This window comes from Cnephaeus nilssonii (assembly GCF_951640355.1).
Source record: "Cnephaeus nilssonii genome assembly, chromosome: 21".
In the NCBI taxonomy this organism is placed as follows: domain Eukaryota; kingdom Metazoa; phylum Chordata; class Mammalia; order Chiroptera; family Vespertilionidae; genus Cnephaeus; species Cnephaeus nilssonii.
Genome location: NC_137092.1, coordinates 34,994,003 through 35,012,229, shown reverse-complemented (window position 1 = coordinate 35,012,229; position 18,227 = coordinate 34,994,003). Strand labels below are relative to the sequence as shown.

Genomic DNA, 18,227 nt, shown 5'->3' with positions numbered 1-18,227 from the left:
AAAATTCCTGTTGAAAGAGAAACCCATTTTTAAGAATATTCTTTTACTCTAATAAAATTTTTAAAAATTTTTAAATTTATTTTTATTGGTTTCAGAGAGGAAGGGATAGGGAGAGATAGAAACATCAATGATGAAAGTCATTGATCAGCTGCTCCTGCACGGCCCCTACTGGGGATCAAGCCGGCAACCTGGGCATGTGCCCTTGACCCAAATCGAACCTGGGACCCTTCTGTCTACAGGCCCATGCTCTATCCATTGAACCAAACCGGCTAGGGTGTCTAATAAAATTTTTAAAAAGCAAATGAGGTTGTTTAATGATAGTTAAAATGTTTTAGAAATAAACCTTTTTTGTTCAAACAAAATATTTCCAGGAACCACAAAAATTAAACACAGCTAATTAAAATAATAATTTTGAGAACATAAATTTATCTTATTTAAATTTTCTAACTTGTCTGTAAAGATAGGTTTTCTAAAGGTTTCCTGGTCAGATCAATTTAGATATTATAACCTTCTTAAACATGTTCAAGCTTTGAAATACTTGCATTAAAGAAACATACTAAATTACCTATGTTGTAAAAATAAAATTTGAATCAAATGCCTGAGACATCCCTGAAAGCGAAAATTACAAAAAATACTGATCTATGAGACTCGTTTGTGAACCAATGCTGACTTTTATCAATCATTACAACAGCAATTACTATGTGCCAGATATTTCACCTAAATTCTCATTTAAGAGCGCTATCCCTCTGGAGCACACCCACCAGTCCTTTTCACCTCTTCTTGCCCCCAGGCTGGTTACCTTTGCTTTTCTCTCTCCTAAGCTCCAAGGGCCCTTATTCTGCCTCTTTAACTTGTTTCCTGAGCCTACACTGCCCATCTGGCTCACTTCTACTAACTCTGTAACTTTTTAAATAAAATCCTAATTTAATTCTCACAATAATTTCCGGAGGAGCTAATTAATATCAATTTAATTTTATCTGAAGAATCTAAAGCTCAGAAAGGCTAAGTAACATGACTACAGCACAAGCCTCAAAATGGTAGTCAATTTTCCAACTCTAAACCCCACAGGGTACTGTTGATACTTGCTGCCTCTCAAAACTTCCTATACATCCATACAAATCTAACTACGCTATAGAACTGATGTCATTGAAGTTTCTGCATACTAACTACTAGAGACCCGGTGCACAGATTCGTGCACTGGTGGAGTCCCTTGGCCTGGCTTGTGCCATCTTGCAATCCGGGACCCCTTGGGGGATGTCAGACTGCCAGTTTCGGCCCAATCCCCACAGGCCAGGCCAAGGGACCCCCAACTGGTGACAAATCCATGCACCAGGCCTCTAGCATGCATATAAGATCTTTAGTTAATTTCTTCCTGTCCTCCCTCCTCTCCTCCCCTCTAAGATTCATCAGTCTGTTCCATGTTTCCATGACTGTGCGTTAAGCATCTTCCCCCTGGTGGCCAGTGCGTGTCATAGCTACTGAACAGTCAAAGGGTCACTTAGGCTTTTATATATATATACTAGAGGCCCGGTGCACGAAATTCATGCACAGGGGGTGTGTCCCTCAGCCGCCTGCACCCTCTCCAATCTGGGACCCCTCGAAGGATGTCTGATTGCCCATTTAGGTCCGATCCCGATAGGATCAGGCCTAAACGGGCAGTCAGACATATCTCTCACAACTGCTCGCCTGCTTACCTTCCTGATTGCCCTTAACTGCTTCTGCCTGCCAGCCTAATTGATGCCTAACTGCTCCCCTGACAGCCTGATTGCCCCTAACTTCCCTTCCTCGCAGGCCTGGTCACCCCTAACTGCTCTCCCCTGCAGGCCCGGTCGCCCCCAACTTCCCTCCTCTGCCAGCCTGGTCACCCCTAACCTCCCTCCCCTGCAGGCTTGATCGCCCACAACTGCCCTCCCTTGCAGGCCTGGTCCCTCCCAACTGCCCTCCCCTGCTGGCCATCTTGTATCTACATGGGGGCAGCCATCTTTGACCACATGGGGGCAGCCATCTTGTGTTGGAATGACAGTCAATTTGCATATTACTTTTATTAGATGGGACTAGAGGCCCGGTGCATGAAATTCGTGCACTTGGGGGAGGGGGGTTGTCCCTCAGCCCAACCTGCACCCTCTCCAATCTGGGACCCCTCTCACAATCCAGGACTGCTGGCTCCCAACGGCTCGCCTGCCTGCCTTCCTGATTGCCCCTAACCGCTTCTGCCTGCCAGCCTGATCACCCCCTAACCACTCTCCTGCCAGCCTGATCGATGTCTAACTGCTCCCCTGCCAGCCTGTTTGCCCCCCAACTTCCCTCCTCTGCCGGCCTGGTCACCCCTAACTGCCCTCCTCTGCTGGCCTGATCACCCACAACTGCCCTCCCTTGCAGGCCTGGTCCCTCCCAACTGCCTTCCCCTGCTGGCCATCTTGTGTCCACATTGGGGCAGGATCTTTGACCACATGGGGGAAGCCATATTGTGTGTTGGAGTGATGGTCAATCTGCATATTACTTTTATTAGATAGGATAGAGGCCTGGTGCATGGGTGGGGGCCAGCTAGTTTGCCCTGAAGGATGTCCCAGATCAGGGTGGGGTTCCCTGGGGTGTGGGGCCTGTGGTGGTTTGCAGGCTGACCACGCCACCGGCGGACCCAAGCAGAGGCCCTGGTATCTGGGATTTATTTATCTTCTACAATTGAAACTTTGTAGCCTGGAGGGAAGCCAAGCCTTCTGCTTGCTCCATGGCGGCAGCCATTTCTGTTGGGATTTATTTATCTTCTATAATTGAAACTTTGTAGCCTTAAGCAGAGGCCTGGGCCGGCCAGGGTGTGCAGAAAGCTTGGCTTCCTCCATCGCCAGGGAAACCCAAGCCTCCCTCCTGCTCTCCCCTGGCCCCAGCCACCTTGGTTGGGTTAATTTGCATACTCACTCCTGATTGGCTGGTGGGTGTGGCTGGTGGGTGTAGTGGCCTTTTGTTAGAGAGGATATATATAGATAGATTTCCCCCCTTTAAAACTTAGGACATTTACCTATTTACCTTTCTCCATTCTTCTACCCCTCAAAGATTTTTCATATGCCAAATATTCTCAGAATATAAGAATATTAGTTAATAGAAGCCAGGATATTTGAACTGAATTCAGGGAAGTTTTTTACAAATGCTTCATTTATTTTGAGCTTTAAGTTCCTTTTGGCCAAGATATATTGTTCTCGCCCTGGCTGGTTTGGCTTGGTGGATGGAGCGTCAACCTGCAAACTGAAAGGTCCCAGGTTCGATTCTGGTCAAGGGCACATTCCCGGGTTGTGGGCTCGATCCCCAGTGGGGACTTGTCTATTAATTATCCCGATCCATGGTTCTCTCTCATCATGGATGTTTCTATCTCTCTCTCCCTCTTCCTTCCTCTCTGAAATCAATAGAAATGTATTTTTTAAAATAAGATATATTAGGTGCCTCGTTAGCGCAGTAGGTAGCGCGTCAGTCTCATAAAATAAGATATATTGTTCTCACCGCATATCACTTATGTTATTAAACATAAAATTTAAAAAGTCACAGGATATAAGGCAAAAAGTAAAACATATAAGCAAAAAAAAAAAAAAATTATAGCAAAGAGCTCCTAAAAGTTTTCAAATGGAAAAAGCAAGTTTCTATTTTCTGCAGAAAAGGGAACAGAATGAAGTTCTGAATGATAAACTAGGCACATCCATTTATTAGACAATTGTCCAAATCCCTTACTAAACCTTTTTTTAAAAATATCAACATAGCCGAAACCGGTTTGGCTCAGTGGATAGAGCGTCGGCCTGCGGACTGAAGGGTCCCGGGTTCGATTCCGGTCAAGGGCATGTACATTGGTTGCGGGCACACCCCTGGTAGGGGGGTGCAGAAGGCAGCTGGTCGATGTTTCTCTCTCATCGATGTTTCTAGCTCTCTATCCCTCTTCCTTCCTCTCTGTAAAAAATCAATAAAATATATTTTTTTAAAAAATATCAACATAATGTCTTAGTCCAGATGAATAAATATTAACTCTTGTACGGCACCCCTTATTCCCAAAATAATCAAATTATCTCCATATAAGAAAATATATATTTTTTTTATTTCAAAGAGAAAGGGAGAGGGAGAGATAGAAATATCAGTGATGTGAGAGAATCATTGATTGGCTGCCTCCTATTGGGGACTGTGCCCAAAACCTGGGCATGTGCCTTAACAGGGAATCGAACCTACTGGTTCATAGGTCCACACTCAACCGCTAAACCACATGGGCTTGGCAGGAAAATGTTTTAAGTCATACAAATTTCAGTGAGTATAAGATCAAGTATTACATAAGTAAAGTGGGCTAGATTTTTACCGACAGAAGTTTAGTGCAAACCACATACAATTAGGGACAGAGAAACCTCAAGCAAATGAAACTTAAGGGTTATCAGATGGGCACATTACCAAGCAGAGTCCTGTCTGTAGTAGAGGGTGTCTGAAACCTCAGTGGAATATTCCCTGTTGTATTAACCCTATCCCCAGGGACAAATCTGTAGCTCTACAAAGTCAGGTTTACTGACTTATACAATGAAAGCAAAGACATCATAAGTGTGGAGCATCTCACCAAACAGGAAAAATAACAGGATTTGGGGAAAGGTAGAATTTAGGTGAAATTTAAATGAAGCAGGGTCTTGATAGGCTCAATAGGAAAATAGGGCTGTGTGTAAAGGGGTTAACATTAAGTCTGGACTGCAAAGTGGACCACTCATCGAATTTGTTAGCAAAGTTAAGGTAGATGTGGTATTTGTGTCCAGCAACCCCTCCTCTGAAGCTCTGAAGTTGTAAATTGTGGCTGGTTCTCCATGTCAAAAGGACTTTGCTCTTTCTGACAAATGTGTGATGTTTCATTTTTTTTTTTAGAATGTTGGGTAGTACAGTCAGCCCTATAATATTCTCTAGTAAAGGCTGCTCTCTCCAACCCTTTTTTTTAGGAGGATTGTATCAGCAGAGTCTTGCTTCATCAGACTCAGCCTTCTTAGTCCTCCAGGATGTTTCATTTTTATTGATCTAATTTCAATCAGACAAGTTTGATAGTCTCTGATTTTAGAGAATCACTATAGATGCAGCATGTCTGGAATTCAGAGAGCTGTGTCTATTAATTATCCTGACCCAACGAAAAGCAGGTGGATTTTTATTTCTCAAGCAGTTCATCTTCTGGGTCATTGTGTCTTGAGCGGTAAAACCCTTGTTTAGCAGGTAACTGAACAGGTGCACAATTTGAAAAATAGATATGCACTAAAAAGCATCTGAAAATGTTATACCCAGTTGAAACACTTTTGGCAACCTGTGGTCTCTTCACCTAAGTATTCCAAAGGCCTATAATTATAGCTATTTATGTAGTAGTAATTTGAAAGCATGGCAATGCAATTCTTTAAACAATTAGTTCCACTTTCTAGAATCTAGATAGTAATACATTTTTAAAGACAAAATAAAGGGATGCTCCAGTTTCACCAAAGTAGTACTGTGGTAAATGTTTTCTTCTATTGTGTACAACATAGCAGTCACCTAAATTAAGATTCTCTCTCTAGTCTCAACAATCCAAGAAGATACTTCTTCATCTAGAGTAATGAGTCACATTTACTTATTTATTTATTTATAGTTAAGACTTTAAAAAACAAATAGAACACTTCACAGCATGCTCAATAACTTCTTTGTTATTAAATTCAAGCAACCAATTTTGCAACCCATCTGGACATGCAGACTCTAAATCTTATTAACTTCAGAGGGGCACCATTCACATGGACTATAATGTAGATGTAATATGGATGATGTCCCGGAGATACACAATATGGCGGCCTTGTTTTATATTTCTGGAAGTAAATAAAACCAATCTCCCTTCATTCAAAATTACTTTCTCCTTCATACTAGTTTTTTGACCTGAAAGAAACCTATGAGACAAAGTTTAAAGATTATAAAATGCTTTGTAAATGCATTTCCATTATATAAACCTAAGCAGAAGTTGGGTTTCTTTTGCTGTACCATGTTCCTTTCCCACAACAGTTCCACTGCTAATTGATTTAAAACACTAAAAAATGCAACAACTTACCTTACTTTGTAACTTTTTTTCAAGCTCAAACAACTCAATTTTTAATCTTATTTTTCTTCTAATTATAATGTATTAATGAGTGTTATAGGTGTTGAATCTTTTCAAATGCCATGGATTTTCTCTTTTAGTCTTTTTTTATGATGAATCAGTGATAGATTTTAAGTTTTATTCCTGGGACAAATACTAATTAATCATATATATTTTAATACACATTGTATTCAGCTAATAATCCTGTTTTGCATTTTTGCACCTATACTTATACATAAAATGAACCCATTAATTTTCTTTTTAAAAAAAATACATTTTATTGAGTTTTTACAGAGAGGAAGGGAGAGGGATAGTTAGAAACATTGATGGGAAAGAAACATCAATCAGCTGCCTCTTGCACACCTCCTAACTGGGGATGTGCCCGCAACTAAGGTACATGCCCTTGACCGGAATCGAACCTGGGACCTTTCAGTCTGCAGGCCGATGCTCTATCCACTGAGCCAAACCAGTTAGGGCAAACCCATTAATTTTCTTAGCATATTCTTTAGGTGGGTTTGGAATCTATTCACTTATTTTAGTCAGGAGGAAATGTCCTTGTATTATAAAATGTATAAACTTACTACAGCAATACCACTTACTTAACATTCACATTTCTTCCTACAAAAGCTTCATACTACACTTCACATTTTCCTCTATATTCAGGTATCTTTCTTTAATCCCTTCACATATTCTTCCACTCCTTCCAAAACAATTTTTTTCTCCACCGCCCTCCCTTCTCCCAAACTCACTTTCTATTTTTAAAATATAGTTATTGATTTCTAGAGAGATAGAAATATGGGTGAGAGAGAAACATTGACTGCCTCCTGCACACCTCCCAGTGGGATTAAGCCCACAACCTAGACATGTGCCCTGTCTGGGAATCAAACCAGAAGCCTCTTGGTGCATGGGTTGACACTCAACCACTAAGCACAGTCCCCCCGCCCCCTCCAGTTCACTTTAAAGTTGGTCTTCCCTACAAAAGTCCTATTATGAACTGTAACCCCCTCCAGAGAAAGCAAAGTACACTACTACCATGAAAAGAGTAATGCTTCATGGCAGTATCTCACAGGAAAGACCATTATTGGCTTTGGGTTGGCCACACTTGGATTTGAATTCCTCCTTCACTTCTTAATAGTTAGGTGAACTGGACCTGTCGCTTAAATTTCATCAAGCCTCAGCTACCTCACATATGAAATAAAGACAATATATATCTTGCCTTAAGAGTTATTTCAAGATTTTGAAATACGTTAACGTACCTGGCAGAGTATTTTGGTACAAAGAATTGCTTAGTAAGTGATAGCTCCACTGAGTTTCAACATTTTATTTTTAATATATTTTTATTGATTTCAGAAAGAAGGGAAAGGGAGACAGAAACATCAATGATGAGAATCATTGATTGGCTGCCTCCTACACGCCCTCTACTGGGGATTGAGCCTGCAACCAGGAAAGTACCCTTGACCGGAATCGAACCCGGGACCCTTCAGTCCGCAGGTAGACACTCTATCTACTGAGCCAAACCAGCTAGGGCAACATTTTATTTTTTTCTAAAACTGAAGGTTGAGAAAGGGACTTCTGCTCAAGATCCAAAATCTCTACTGCTCAATTTAGAAATTCAAGAAGTTCTCAAAACCTACTTTTTCCATAACTTTTGTGGTGATTAACCTGATTTGACTTAAACAATGAGCGCATGTGTGTGAAAATTCCCAAGTTTTATGAGAGTAATGCATTAGATAGGAGCACTACCCCAGACTCACTGGTGATGGTACATTAATACAGTATAGACATCCTGTCACTTTTTAAATTTTTGCAGAAATATGAACTTACAAATATATACAGCCCCAATGTTTTCAAATGAGGAATTGTTTACCTACAATACATTCTATATGAAATCAATCATCAGTAAGTGTAAATCTAGTAGAAAGGAGGACAGCTAAAACTCATGCAGTCTAAATTCAGCTTTGCTATTATGTCTACACTTTCATTCCTTTGGTTTCAGTCATCAATAGTAAACTGAAGGAACTGGATTTAATTTCTGAGTTTTATAGCTTAAAAAGTTTTTAAATTAAAAAGTACCTCTGAAAATTATTTTAAATTAGTTGAACAAATTCCTATTTAAAACATTTGGGCCCTGGTCAGTGTGGCTCAGTAGGTTATTCCCTGCACCAAAAGGTCACATGCCTGGTTGAAAGCTTGATCCCCGGTAGGGGGCATGCAGGAGGTAGTCGATTGATATTTCACTCTCACATTAATGTTTCTCCCTTTCTCTCTCTAAAAATGAAAAACAAAAACACAACACGGGCACATTTTCCGTAAAACATTTTCTATAAAGAATAAAAAAAATCTATGCATGCAGAATATACTTGCCACCGAAGAGATTACTAGTAACATTCGTTAAGCTTATGTCATCATCTGTTATGTAGGAATTAAAAAAAAAAAATCCTACCTTACAGGGTTGTAATGAGGATAGAACAAGTTAAAGTGAAAGCCTCTAGCAAAGTGACTCTATTTTCAATAAACTACTCTAAAATGTTGAACACTTAAGTGTTGTTATAAAATTAATTCCCCCTATTATTCAGGCTTTATCAATTATGTGAGATATATATATATTTTTAAATAAAATATATTTTATTAATTTTTTACAGAGAGGAAGAGAGAGGGATAGAGAGTTAGAAACATCGATGATAGAGAAACATCGATCAGCTGCCTCTTGCACAACCCCTACTGGGGATGTGCCCGCAACCAAGGTACATGCCCTTGACCGGAATCAAACCTGGGACCTTTCAGTCCGCAGGCCGACGCTTTATCCACTGAGCCAAACCGGTTTCGGCTGTGAGATATTTTTGAAGGTAAAGTCTACAGAAGAGTTTACATCTTAGAGGAAAATGACATGTAAGTAGTGATTACTGTACAGAAAGGGGGAGGGGAAGGATGAGCAAGACTGAATGAGAAATCTTGGTTCTAGACCCAATCTGGCACCCACTAGAGTGTGATACAAGGCACTTCATTTGTTCAGGTTCCCATTAAGTCCCTTGAAAAATTAACTTGCCTAAATTTTTTCTAACTCCAAGACTGTAATTTTATGCTGTAAATTTGAATCCAAGGCCTAAAATACTTGCGCTCTCATTTATATATAATCCTCTATAATAAAATGGTAATATGCAAATTAACCATCACTCCGCTACATAAGCCACGCCCACCAGCCAATCAGGGCGAGTATGCAAATTAACCCCAATCCAAGATGGCTACAGCCACAGAGAGCAAGGTTTCCCAGGTAACAGAGCAAGCCAAGCTTTCCATAGCCGTTGCAGGCCTAAGCCTCCACTCAAGCTACAAAGTTTCAATTATAGAAGGTAAACAAATTCAAACAAATGGCGGCAGAATGGAGCTTGAGAGAGCAGGCCAGGGTTGCTGGCGGCAACAGGGGAAGCAAAGCTTTCCGCACACCCTGGCCGGGCTCACCCACTTAAGGCTACAAAGTTTCAATTGTAGAAGGTGAATTAACTGCCACAGAAATGGCTGCCGCCCCAGAAATGGCTGCCGCCCCAGGCTACAAAGTTTCAATTGTAGAAGGAAAATAAATTCCACATACCAGGGCCTCCTCTTGGGTTGCCAGGGGGCGTGGCCGGTCTGCCAACCACCACAGGCCCCTCGCTCAGGCCACCCCACACCCCAAGGGAACCCCCACCCTTATCTGTGACACCCTTCAGGGCAAACCAGCTGGCCCCCACCTGTGCACCAGGCCTCTATCCTATCTAATAAAAGAGTAATCTGCAGATTGATCATCACTGCAACACACAATATAGCTGCCCCCATGTGGACACAAGATGGCCACTACAAGATGGCCAGCAGGAGAGGGCAGTTGGGAGGCACCCGGCCTGCAAGGGAGGGCAGTTGAGAGGAACCAGGCCTGCAAGGGAGGGCAGTTGGAGGTGATCAACCCTGCAGGAGAGGGCAGTTAGGGGTGACCAGGCTGGCAGAGGAGGGAAGTTGGGGGCAAACAGGCTGGCAGGGGAGCAGTTAAGCATCAACCAGGCTGGCAGCAGAGTGGTTAGGGGGTGATCAGGCTGGCAGGCAGAAGCAGTTAGGGGCAATCAGGAAGGCAGGAAGGCAAGCAGTTGGGAGCCAGCAGTCCTGGATTGTGAGAGGGATGTCCGACTGCCCGTTTAGGCCCGATCTGGGATCGGGCCTAAACGGGCAGTCGGACATCCCTCCAGGAGTCCCAGATTGGAGAGGGTACAGGCTGGGCTGAGGGACAACCCCCCGCCGTGCACGAATTTCATGCACCGGGCTTCTAGTTTATATATAATGAGTCAGATACTGTAAAAGCTAAGAATGATACGGTATGTTACACACATCTGTGGAAAACCCTGCTGTAGCTTATTCCCATTTGAAAACTAGTGAAAGCAGCTATTAATAAATATTCTTTAAATGCTTAGGTTAATATTAAAATGAAAATGAATAATATTTACAGTATTCTGAAAACCAGAAAAACCTCAAAATTACATATAGGCCTAAGAGAAGAAACATACTCCAAAAGAAGATGCGCTGATACTATTCTTTTCCAAAATGATTTTTTTAAAACAAGGCTGATTATTCTGAATCAATGTCAACTATTTTTTTTTTTTTAATTTCTTTATTGATTAAGGTGTCACATATTTGTCCTCATCCCCCCATTCCCATCCCACACCCCTCCCCTTGGATGCCCCAACCCTCTGTTGAACTTAAGCATTGGTTAGGCTCATATGCATGCACACAAGACCTTTGGTTGATCTCTCCCCCCTCCCCCCACCCTCCCCTATCCTCCCTCTGAGGCCCGATAGTACGATCGATGCCTCCTTGTTTCTGGTTCTGTTCTTGTTCATCAGTCTATGTTGTTCATCGTTTCCCCTAGATGAGCGAAATCATGTGTCACTATAGATATACTTATAAGAATTGAATGTGCGACGAGCAATAATAGTTATGCTGACAGGCAAATGAATCAGTCTGTAGTGAGTTTCTTTCTGGACCAACAGTTCTTTTGAGACCCAATATCAATGTCAACCGGTTCCCTATGAGTACATGTCGGCACTGACCCCTCAGCTCTGGATGGTGGACAAATGGTGGTAATGCAGGTCCGACTCCCTCTGGTTTGGTCTCGGCTGGACCCAGGGGCACTGCTTCACCCGGATCCAGGGGCCCACGGCCTCACCTGGACCCGGGGCCAGGCTCACCCGGCTCCAGGGGCCCGCGGCCTCGCCCGGACCCGGGGCCCAGGGCTCACCCGGCTCCAGGGGCCCGCGGCCTCGCCCGGACCCGGGGCCCAGGGCTCACCCGGCTCCAGGGGCCCGCGGCCTCGCCCGGACCCGGGGCCCAGGGCTCACCCGGCTCCAGGGGCCCGCGGCCTCGCCCGGACCCGGGGCCCAGGGCTCACCCGGCTCCAGGGGCCCGCGGCCTCGCCCGGACCCGGGGCCCAGGGCTCACCCGGCTCCAGGGGCCCGCGGCCTCGCCCGGACCCGGGGCCCAGGGCTCACCCGGCTCCAGGGGCCCGCGGCCTCGCCCGGACCCGGGGCCCAGGGCTCACCCGGCTCCAGGGGCCCGCGGCCTCGCCCGGACCCGGGGCCCAGGGCTCACCCGGCTCCAGGGGCCCGCGGCCTCGCCCGGACCCGGGGCCCAGGGCTCACCCGGCTCCAGGGGCCCGCGGCCTCGCCCGGACCCGGGGCCCAGGGCTCACCCGGCTCCAGGGGCCCGCGGCCTCGCCCGGACCCGGGGCCCAGGGCTCACCCGGCTCCAGGGGCCCGCGGCCTCGCCCGGACCCGGGGCCCAGGGCTCACCCGGCTCCAGGGGCCCGCGGCCTCGCCCGGACCCGGGGCCCAGGGCTCACCCGGCTCCAGGGGCCCGCGGCCTCGCCCGGACCCGGGGCCCAGGGCTCACCCGGCTCCAGGGGCCCGCGGCCTCGCCCGGTCCCGGGGCCCAGGGCTCACCCGGCTCCAGGGGCCCGCGGCCTCGCCCGGACCCGGGGCCCAGGGCTCACCCGGCTCCAGGGGCCCGCGGCCTCGCCCGGACCCGGGGCCCAGGGCTCACCCGGATCCAGGGGCGCACGGCCTCGCCCAGACCCAGGATTCAGCCTCACCCGGACCCAGGGGCGCACGGCCTCGCCCAGACCCAGGATTCAGCCTCACCCGGACCCAGGGGCGCATGGCCTCGCCCGGACCCAGGGGCACGTGGCCTCACCCGGACCCGGGGCCCAGCCTCACCCTGACCCAGTGTCCAGCCTCACCCAGACCCAGGGGCACGCGGCTTCACCCGGATTCAGGACCCAGCGGGGTTTCGTCTTCTTGATCCCATTTCCTGTTGGTCAATTCCATCTCAGTAATTCCTTCGGCCATTTTCTCAGAGCTCCAGGGCAGCCGCCACAGAACTCGTTGGGCGGCGGGCTCGGCGAAGCTCCGGTGTGCCCGGTGCGCGGCAGCGGGCTGGTCCGGGGTGGCTGCGTCGGCCCTTGGGTCTGCAGCGGTGGCCAGTCACCGAGCGTGCGCACCTGGCCGATTCCGGGGCGTTGAGATTCTTGAAGGACTCGGAGGTCAGCAAGCGCGGAGTCTCCCACCCCATGACTCCTAGGGGCTCGTCTGTCCGTGCTCGGCAGCGAGTGGGGCCTTCCCCTCAGCCGGAGACCGCTGGGGGAACTGCGCCGAGCACGTTCCAGGCCGCCACTGTGTCGTCTGAGCCGTAGTTCTTAAAGTGTGATCTTTGGGTCGCCGGCATCAGCATCATCCCGAGTACCCCTCTCTTTTATTCTAGTTGTAGAGCGTCTGCTCAGTCAGCCCTCCGGTGGTTCTGGATGGTGTCTGCTCCGCTCTCCTGTCGTAGACTCAAAATTGTTGTGGTGGGCAGCAATCAGGCTTCCGCCCTATGCCTCCGTCTTGGTTTTCCTTTGTATAGTTAAGTCTTGATTGTTGTTGGTGTCGCTGGGAGGAATTGTCCTCCAGGCCAATTGGCCGTGCAGATCCTCTGTGTCTATAAAGGAAGAGTTGCTGTGTAGGAGACAGATTTATGGGCCGGGTCTTGGTGCAGCAAGGCTTTGGCGCTCATTGATTCTGCCTCTGGAATGTGTCCTTTATGCGAGTGGTTGAAGTCTGGTGTCATCTCACACCGACCACTAGATGCCCTCGTTTCTGGGTCTCCAATGGTGTGTAGGTCAGCTACTACCTGAGACCACTCAGCAGGACTTACGGCAGAAACTGCAGTTTCCTCCTCCTGTCTGAGCGTCCCTAGAGCAGTCCGACTAGAACCGCAGTTTATCTGGTCAAGCTGCCATAGGGCAGGCCACCCACATGCAAAAGCCGTTGCTTGGAGCCCAGGTGTGCCTGCCAGACGTGCGGGGCGGGTCTGCAAAACGAGCGGGGCGGGTCCCAGGGCGGGGCGGGTCTCAGGGCGGGGCGGGGCCTCAGGGCGCCACCAGGCCATGGCGAGGCGAACCGCTCTGGCTGTAAGTCTGCTTTTTCTGTTTTCCACGTTTCCAAGCCCCCTCATTCCGCACTCCAGCGCAGCAAACACTGATTGCTGGGCACACCTCCACAAGGAAGTGACTCCCACTCTCCGACAGGAAGGCCGAGAGTCGCGCCTCTCCCCGCAGGCGTCTGGGGAGCTAATCTCCCCTAGGGTTGGAACAAAAGCCACAAGTCCCTTCCCCCGACCCACGCGCCTCCGCACCTCAGTTTCTCCAGAGTTCGCTCTTTCCTCTTCTCTCTTAGCTGTAAATCCACCATTCAGCCAGCTCTCCTGTGATTCTGGGTGGCAGACGCTCTGTGCGCGGCGAAGTTCCTTTGTTTAACTTTGAAATTGTTGTGCGCGAAGTTCCTTTGTTTGATTCTGCTGCCTTCTTGGTCCTCCTCTCTCAAAATGGCTAGAGGACTTGAGTGTAAGACAGGAAGTCTTAAGAATCCTCTAAGTCGGTGTTGGCGGTCTCCGGGGCCCCGAGGATCTCAGTGGGGAGCTGGGCCAGGTCGGTGACGCGGGTGAGCCCGTCTCGCAGAAAGATGGTCTCTTCCTTCACCGAGAGCCGCTGCGCCAAGTCCGCGGTCGCCGCCACAGCAGCTGCCGTGGCGCCCACGAGCTCATGGCCCCGGCTGCGGTGCTGGCTGAGAGGAGCCGCCGCCCGGTCTGGGGAGACGCGAGCAGGAGTCGCCGCACTCACCAGTCCATCTTTTAGTTGTTTTTCCATAACTGCCATGCGAGGCAGCAGATCAGCCGTTCACCTCCGCCGCCATCTCTACCCTGGCCCCCTCAATGTCAACTATTAATTTTTTTTATTAAATGCCCTCAGGTACATAGATCTTCAATTACACCCTGAAGCAAAAGCACTTCCCTAAAAGGACTTTTTAAATTGCAAATTTAACAAACCACCAAACTCAAGTTTAATTATTTCTGCTTTATTATTGGTCATGAGTATATTAAAGACTTCAAAAAATAGTTACAAACAGACTTTATCACTAAAATATATAATAAAAAACCAAGTTGCTTTGAAATAATTTGAAAGTAATCCCCAAAAAAAATCCCACAATATATTAACCTCATTTGTCATTTAGGAGCAAATACAGAGTTAAAATTATTTTTAACAACATACTGAGCAAGAAAAAAAGTTGTGCAGAAATCCCAATGCCTCCAAAAAACTTATAGAGCATGCTTAATATATTTGTCTCCACCTGGTGATATTAAAAATCCAGTTTTCAAGTAAAATAAAGTTCTGTTTGTGTTTCAGTATTTAAATCTGGAAACACAAATTCAGGCAGATAAGAAAGTCACATTAAAGCCATCATCAAAGCCTAGTTAAAAAGCAGAGAAAAAAATAACAGTACAGTTTCACCACACAGTAATTTACTTTGAGGAAGACAGAAGGTCCAATCCAGATGAAACAAATATTTGATAGTCTATTTGACCTGATCCTAAAGAAAATATTCTACATAAGTGGATGGGATACACAGGTAAATTTTATGCCAAAAAAAGTATGCATGCTGTAACCTGGAATACCTATTCAGACGCCTTGCAAAAAGTTGGCTAACCTCTTCCCGGTGGTGATGGTGAGTTATCAGAGACGTGGGTTGAAATTAGAAGGCAGAAAGGCAAGACAGGCAGTTAGAACTCGCCTCATGCCCATCCCGAGCGCAGGGGACGCAGGGCTATACCACCACCAGCTGGACACGGACCGTCTAGTCAGGAAACAGAACCGAGGAGAACAAAACCCTTTCCGGGGGGCTCCAGACCCCTTTACAGCTCCAGGTCAAAGTACTTCCGTTTCTCACAAAACTTGGAAGAGGGGAAGCAACTCTTAAAAACACTTAAAGACCATACCTTCACGTATGGATCCAGAAAACACTATGCCAAGTAGCCACTTCCTTACATCGCAAAGGTCACGGGCATCCCATGAAAAGTAACACTTGCCACAGCTCCCCTTTTTAAGGCCTCCACCGACGGAATTTAGCCACACCCCTCCGCAAATGGCACATTCCCTACGACAGCCCGGAGGACGGCAAAGGACGATCCCACCGTCCGCGGGGGGAACAGCAAACTTGTTGAAATTCTCAGAATAAAGTCTAACGGCGAGCTGAATGTAAGCCCTGTATTATTAAAAGTTACCGGGTAAAGAGAGGGTTACAAAAACCTCGCGACGCGTGCGCCGGCGGGAGTGGAGAGCTAGCGGGAGCGAGAACCACACGGGATCTGGGTCGTGCCGTTCCCCCGCGCCTCCCGGAGGAAGGGCATTTCCCCGAGGAAGGACACAGCTCGTCGGAGGGAAAGGGCGACCTCGGGGGCTTTCACCCGCTCACAACTCCCGAGCTGGGGGAGAGGCAGCCGTCATTTCCCAGCGACCGGCTTGGAACTCACCCGGGCCAGAGAGGGGGACGGGACGGGCCCCGCCCACGCCCGACCCCGGAGGCGGGGCCCGTGGCGGAGCGGCCCTCCTCCGCGGTGTGGAACACTCCGGGCCGCTGGAAAAAGTGCTGTGCTCCCCAGCCCCCCACGCCAGCAGAGGCGGGGAAGGGGCAAGACGGGTGTCAGCGCTCCTCCTCGCTTAAGGTGGGGGGGGGGGGGGCCCGAGCCCGGGTCCGCCGCAGTCTCCCCGGCGGGCTCCGAGGGGCCGGCCCCGAGGAGGTGGGGCCTGGGTGGGGGCACTGATTTCACACCCCTCCCCCTCCGGCCGCTGGCGGTTCAGGGAACACCCCGCCCGCTCCAGGGCAGCGGGTGGGGGAGGCAGCCGAACAGCCCGGAGCCCTGCAGCGGAGCGGGGAGGGGAGGAGCGCGCATGGGCGCACGGCCGCCACCCCCACGCAGCACTGCGCGCCAGCGGGGCCCCCCACGCTCAAGGGCGCGCGCGGGCCCCAAAGGGAGGAGGCCGCGGGTGGCAGGGGAGAGCGCAGACCCCAGGTCTGTGTCCCCCCACTCCTTCGCCGTTCACCACCACCCGCCCCCCGCACCTCTCCAACCCGCTCCAGGCCTCAGACTCCGCACTGACCTGACAGGCCGAGACATGTTCGCTGTCGAATCAGGACCGAGTTGAGAAGCCAAAGACCAGGACCCCCCCCACCCCGCGCGCTCGGCGCCCCACCCCCCCCAACTTTGGCCGAGGGGGCCGATACCGCAGAACCCCGAGCTGCTGGCTTCTCAAACAACGCCGCTCCTCGGTTCAGAGGCCCGTAACCAGACGAAGCCCCCGTTCCCCCGTCTCTTCAAAATGGATGAATCAAACCAGCCGAAAATGCGCCAAAGCCGCCGTGCAACCAAACCCACTAGGGCTTGTGGGCTCCGCCCCCAAACGCCCGGTCATTGGCGGCTTTTGCCAGCTGCGCCGAGCTCATTAGTCCATTTGAATCATCACGTCCCCTAGGCCCCGCCCCGCGTTTTCATAGGCCCCGCCTCCCCCACTGGGTCCTGTTAGTCAAGATGCTCTGAGAGCGCACGGCTGCAAAACAAAAATGGTCGCGGCGCAGCCCGCCCCCTGGTTTCCACTCCAGAGTTGCAGATTCGTCTTGGGTCGCATCTTGGAAGGACTAGAAAAAAAGATTTATAGAGGAGATAATGCCACTTAGTGTTAGTTTAACTATCTTTTATTCCGCCTGCTTGATCATCTGAAACCACACTAATAGCAGAAACCACACTAAAACCTATGGGATAGGCTGCTGATTCGTCACTAAAGCGCTGTTTCAGAATTGGAGGGAAATTCCATATGTTCAAAAAATGTTATCTTAAACCCGTAAGCCCCTTCCCCTGGTTTTAGCATTTAGCCCTCAGGGGTCCAATCCCGCTGCTGGAACAGAAAGGCAGGATCATAATGAAGGAAAAACTTTACCCCCAATTTCCATTCTGGACCTTGAGATACACTTCAGGGTCACTAAAGTCCCGATCTTGGACATTACTTCGGGGGCCTAATGACTACAAGTATGAACTCTGGGGCCAAAGGTGTTTTGGTTTGAAGGTCCACAGCTTAATAGCTATATAACTCTGTGCCTCAATTTTCTTATGTGTAAAACGGGAAACAATAATACCTTATAGGGTTATTCGGGTTAAATAACTTGGTATATGGAAAACGTTTAGGACAGTTTCTGGCACACTAATAAACACTATATAAGTGCTTAAAATTGTTAAGTTCAATTTTTAAACGGTGACCTGATCCCTAGGTAGAGATAGGTGGGACTGGTAACTTAGGGTAACTCCCATCACCCCATTACAATCCATGAATATTTGTTGGATGCCTTAACTCTCAGAGGCAGAGCTCAGGATCCCTATGGGAACAGCACGGTTTACCCCACCATTGTAAAGTAGACTTGAATCCCTGACACAGGCAGCCTGTTGATAACCAACTGAAGATATACGCCCTATCAAACAAACCCACCACGTCTGCCCCCTAAAGTGTCCTTCGTAAACTCTGGTGCAGTATTCTAAGGGAAAAGACCAGCACAGTGACCTAGTGAAGCATTCAAGTTATCTTCTGCCTTTTCCGCACCACTCCACTCTTACTCCCTTGAATGTTTCTTTTGTTGTAAAAAGATTCATAACACAAAATTCACCATTTTAAATGCATCGTTCAGTGGCATTACTAGTAAGAACATTCACATTGTGGTGCAACCATCACCACCAACCACCTCCAGGACTTTTTCATAAAACCCAA

General features: G+C 48.3%; 1 protein-coding gene across 2 annotated transcripts in view; it reads right to left on the bottom strand.

The window, feature by feature from the left end:
• Positions 1 to 16,679, bottom strand: part of NUCKS1 (nuclear casein kinase and cyclin dependent kinase substrate 1) — a 36,040-nt gene extending 19,361 nt beyond the window's left edge. For both annotated transcript variants that reach the window (XM_079760845.1, XM_079760846.1), the window contains exon 1: positions 16,575 to 16,679. In XM_079760845.1, coding sequence (XP_079616971.1) covers positions 16,575 to 16,591 — 17 coding nt within the window. In that variant the 5' untranslated portion in view covers positions 16,592 to 16,679. The remainder of the gene's footprint in view (positions 1 to 16,574) is intronic.
• Between the last annotated feature and the right edge of the window lie 1,548 nt (positions 16,680 to 18,227).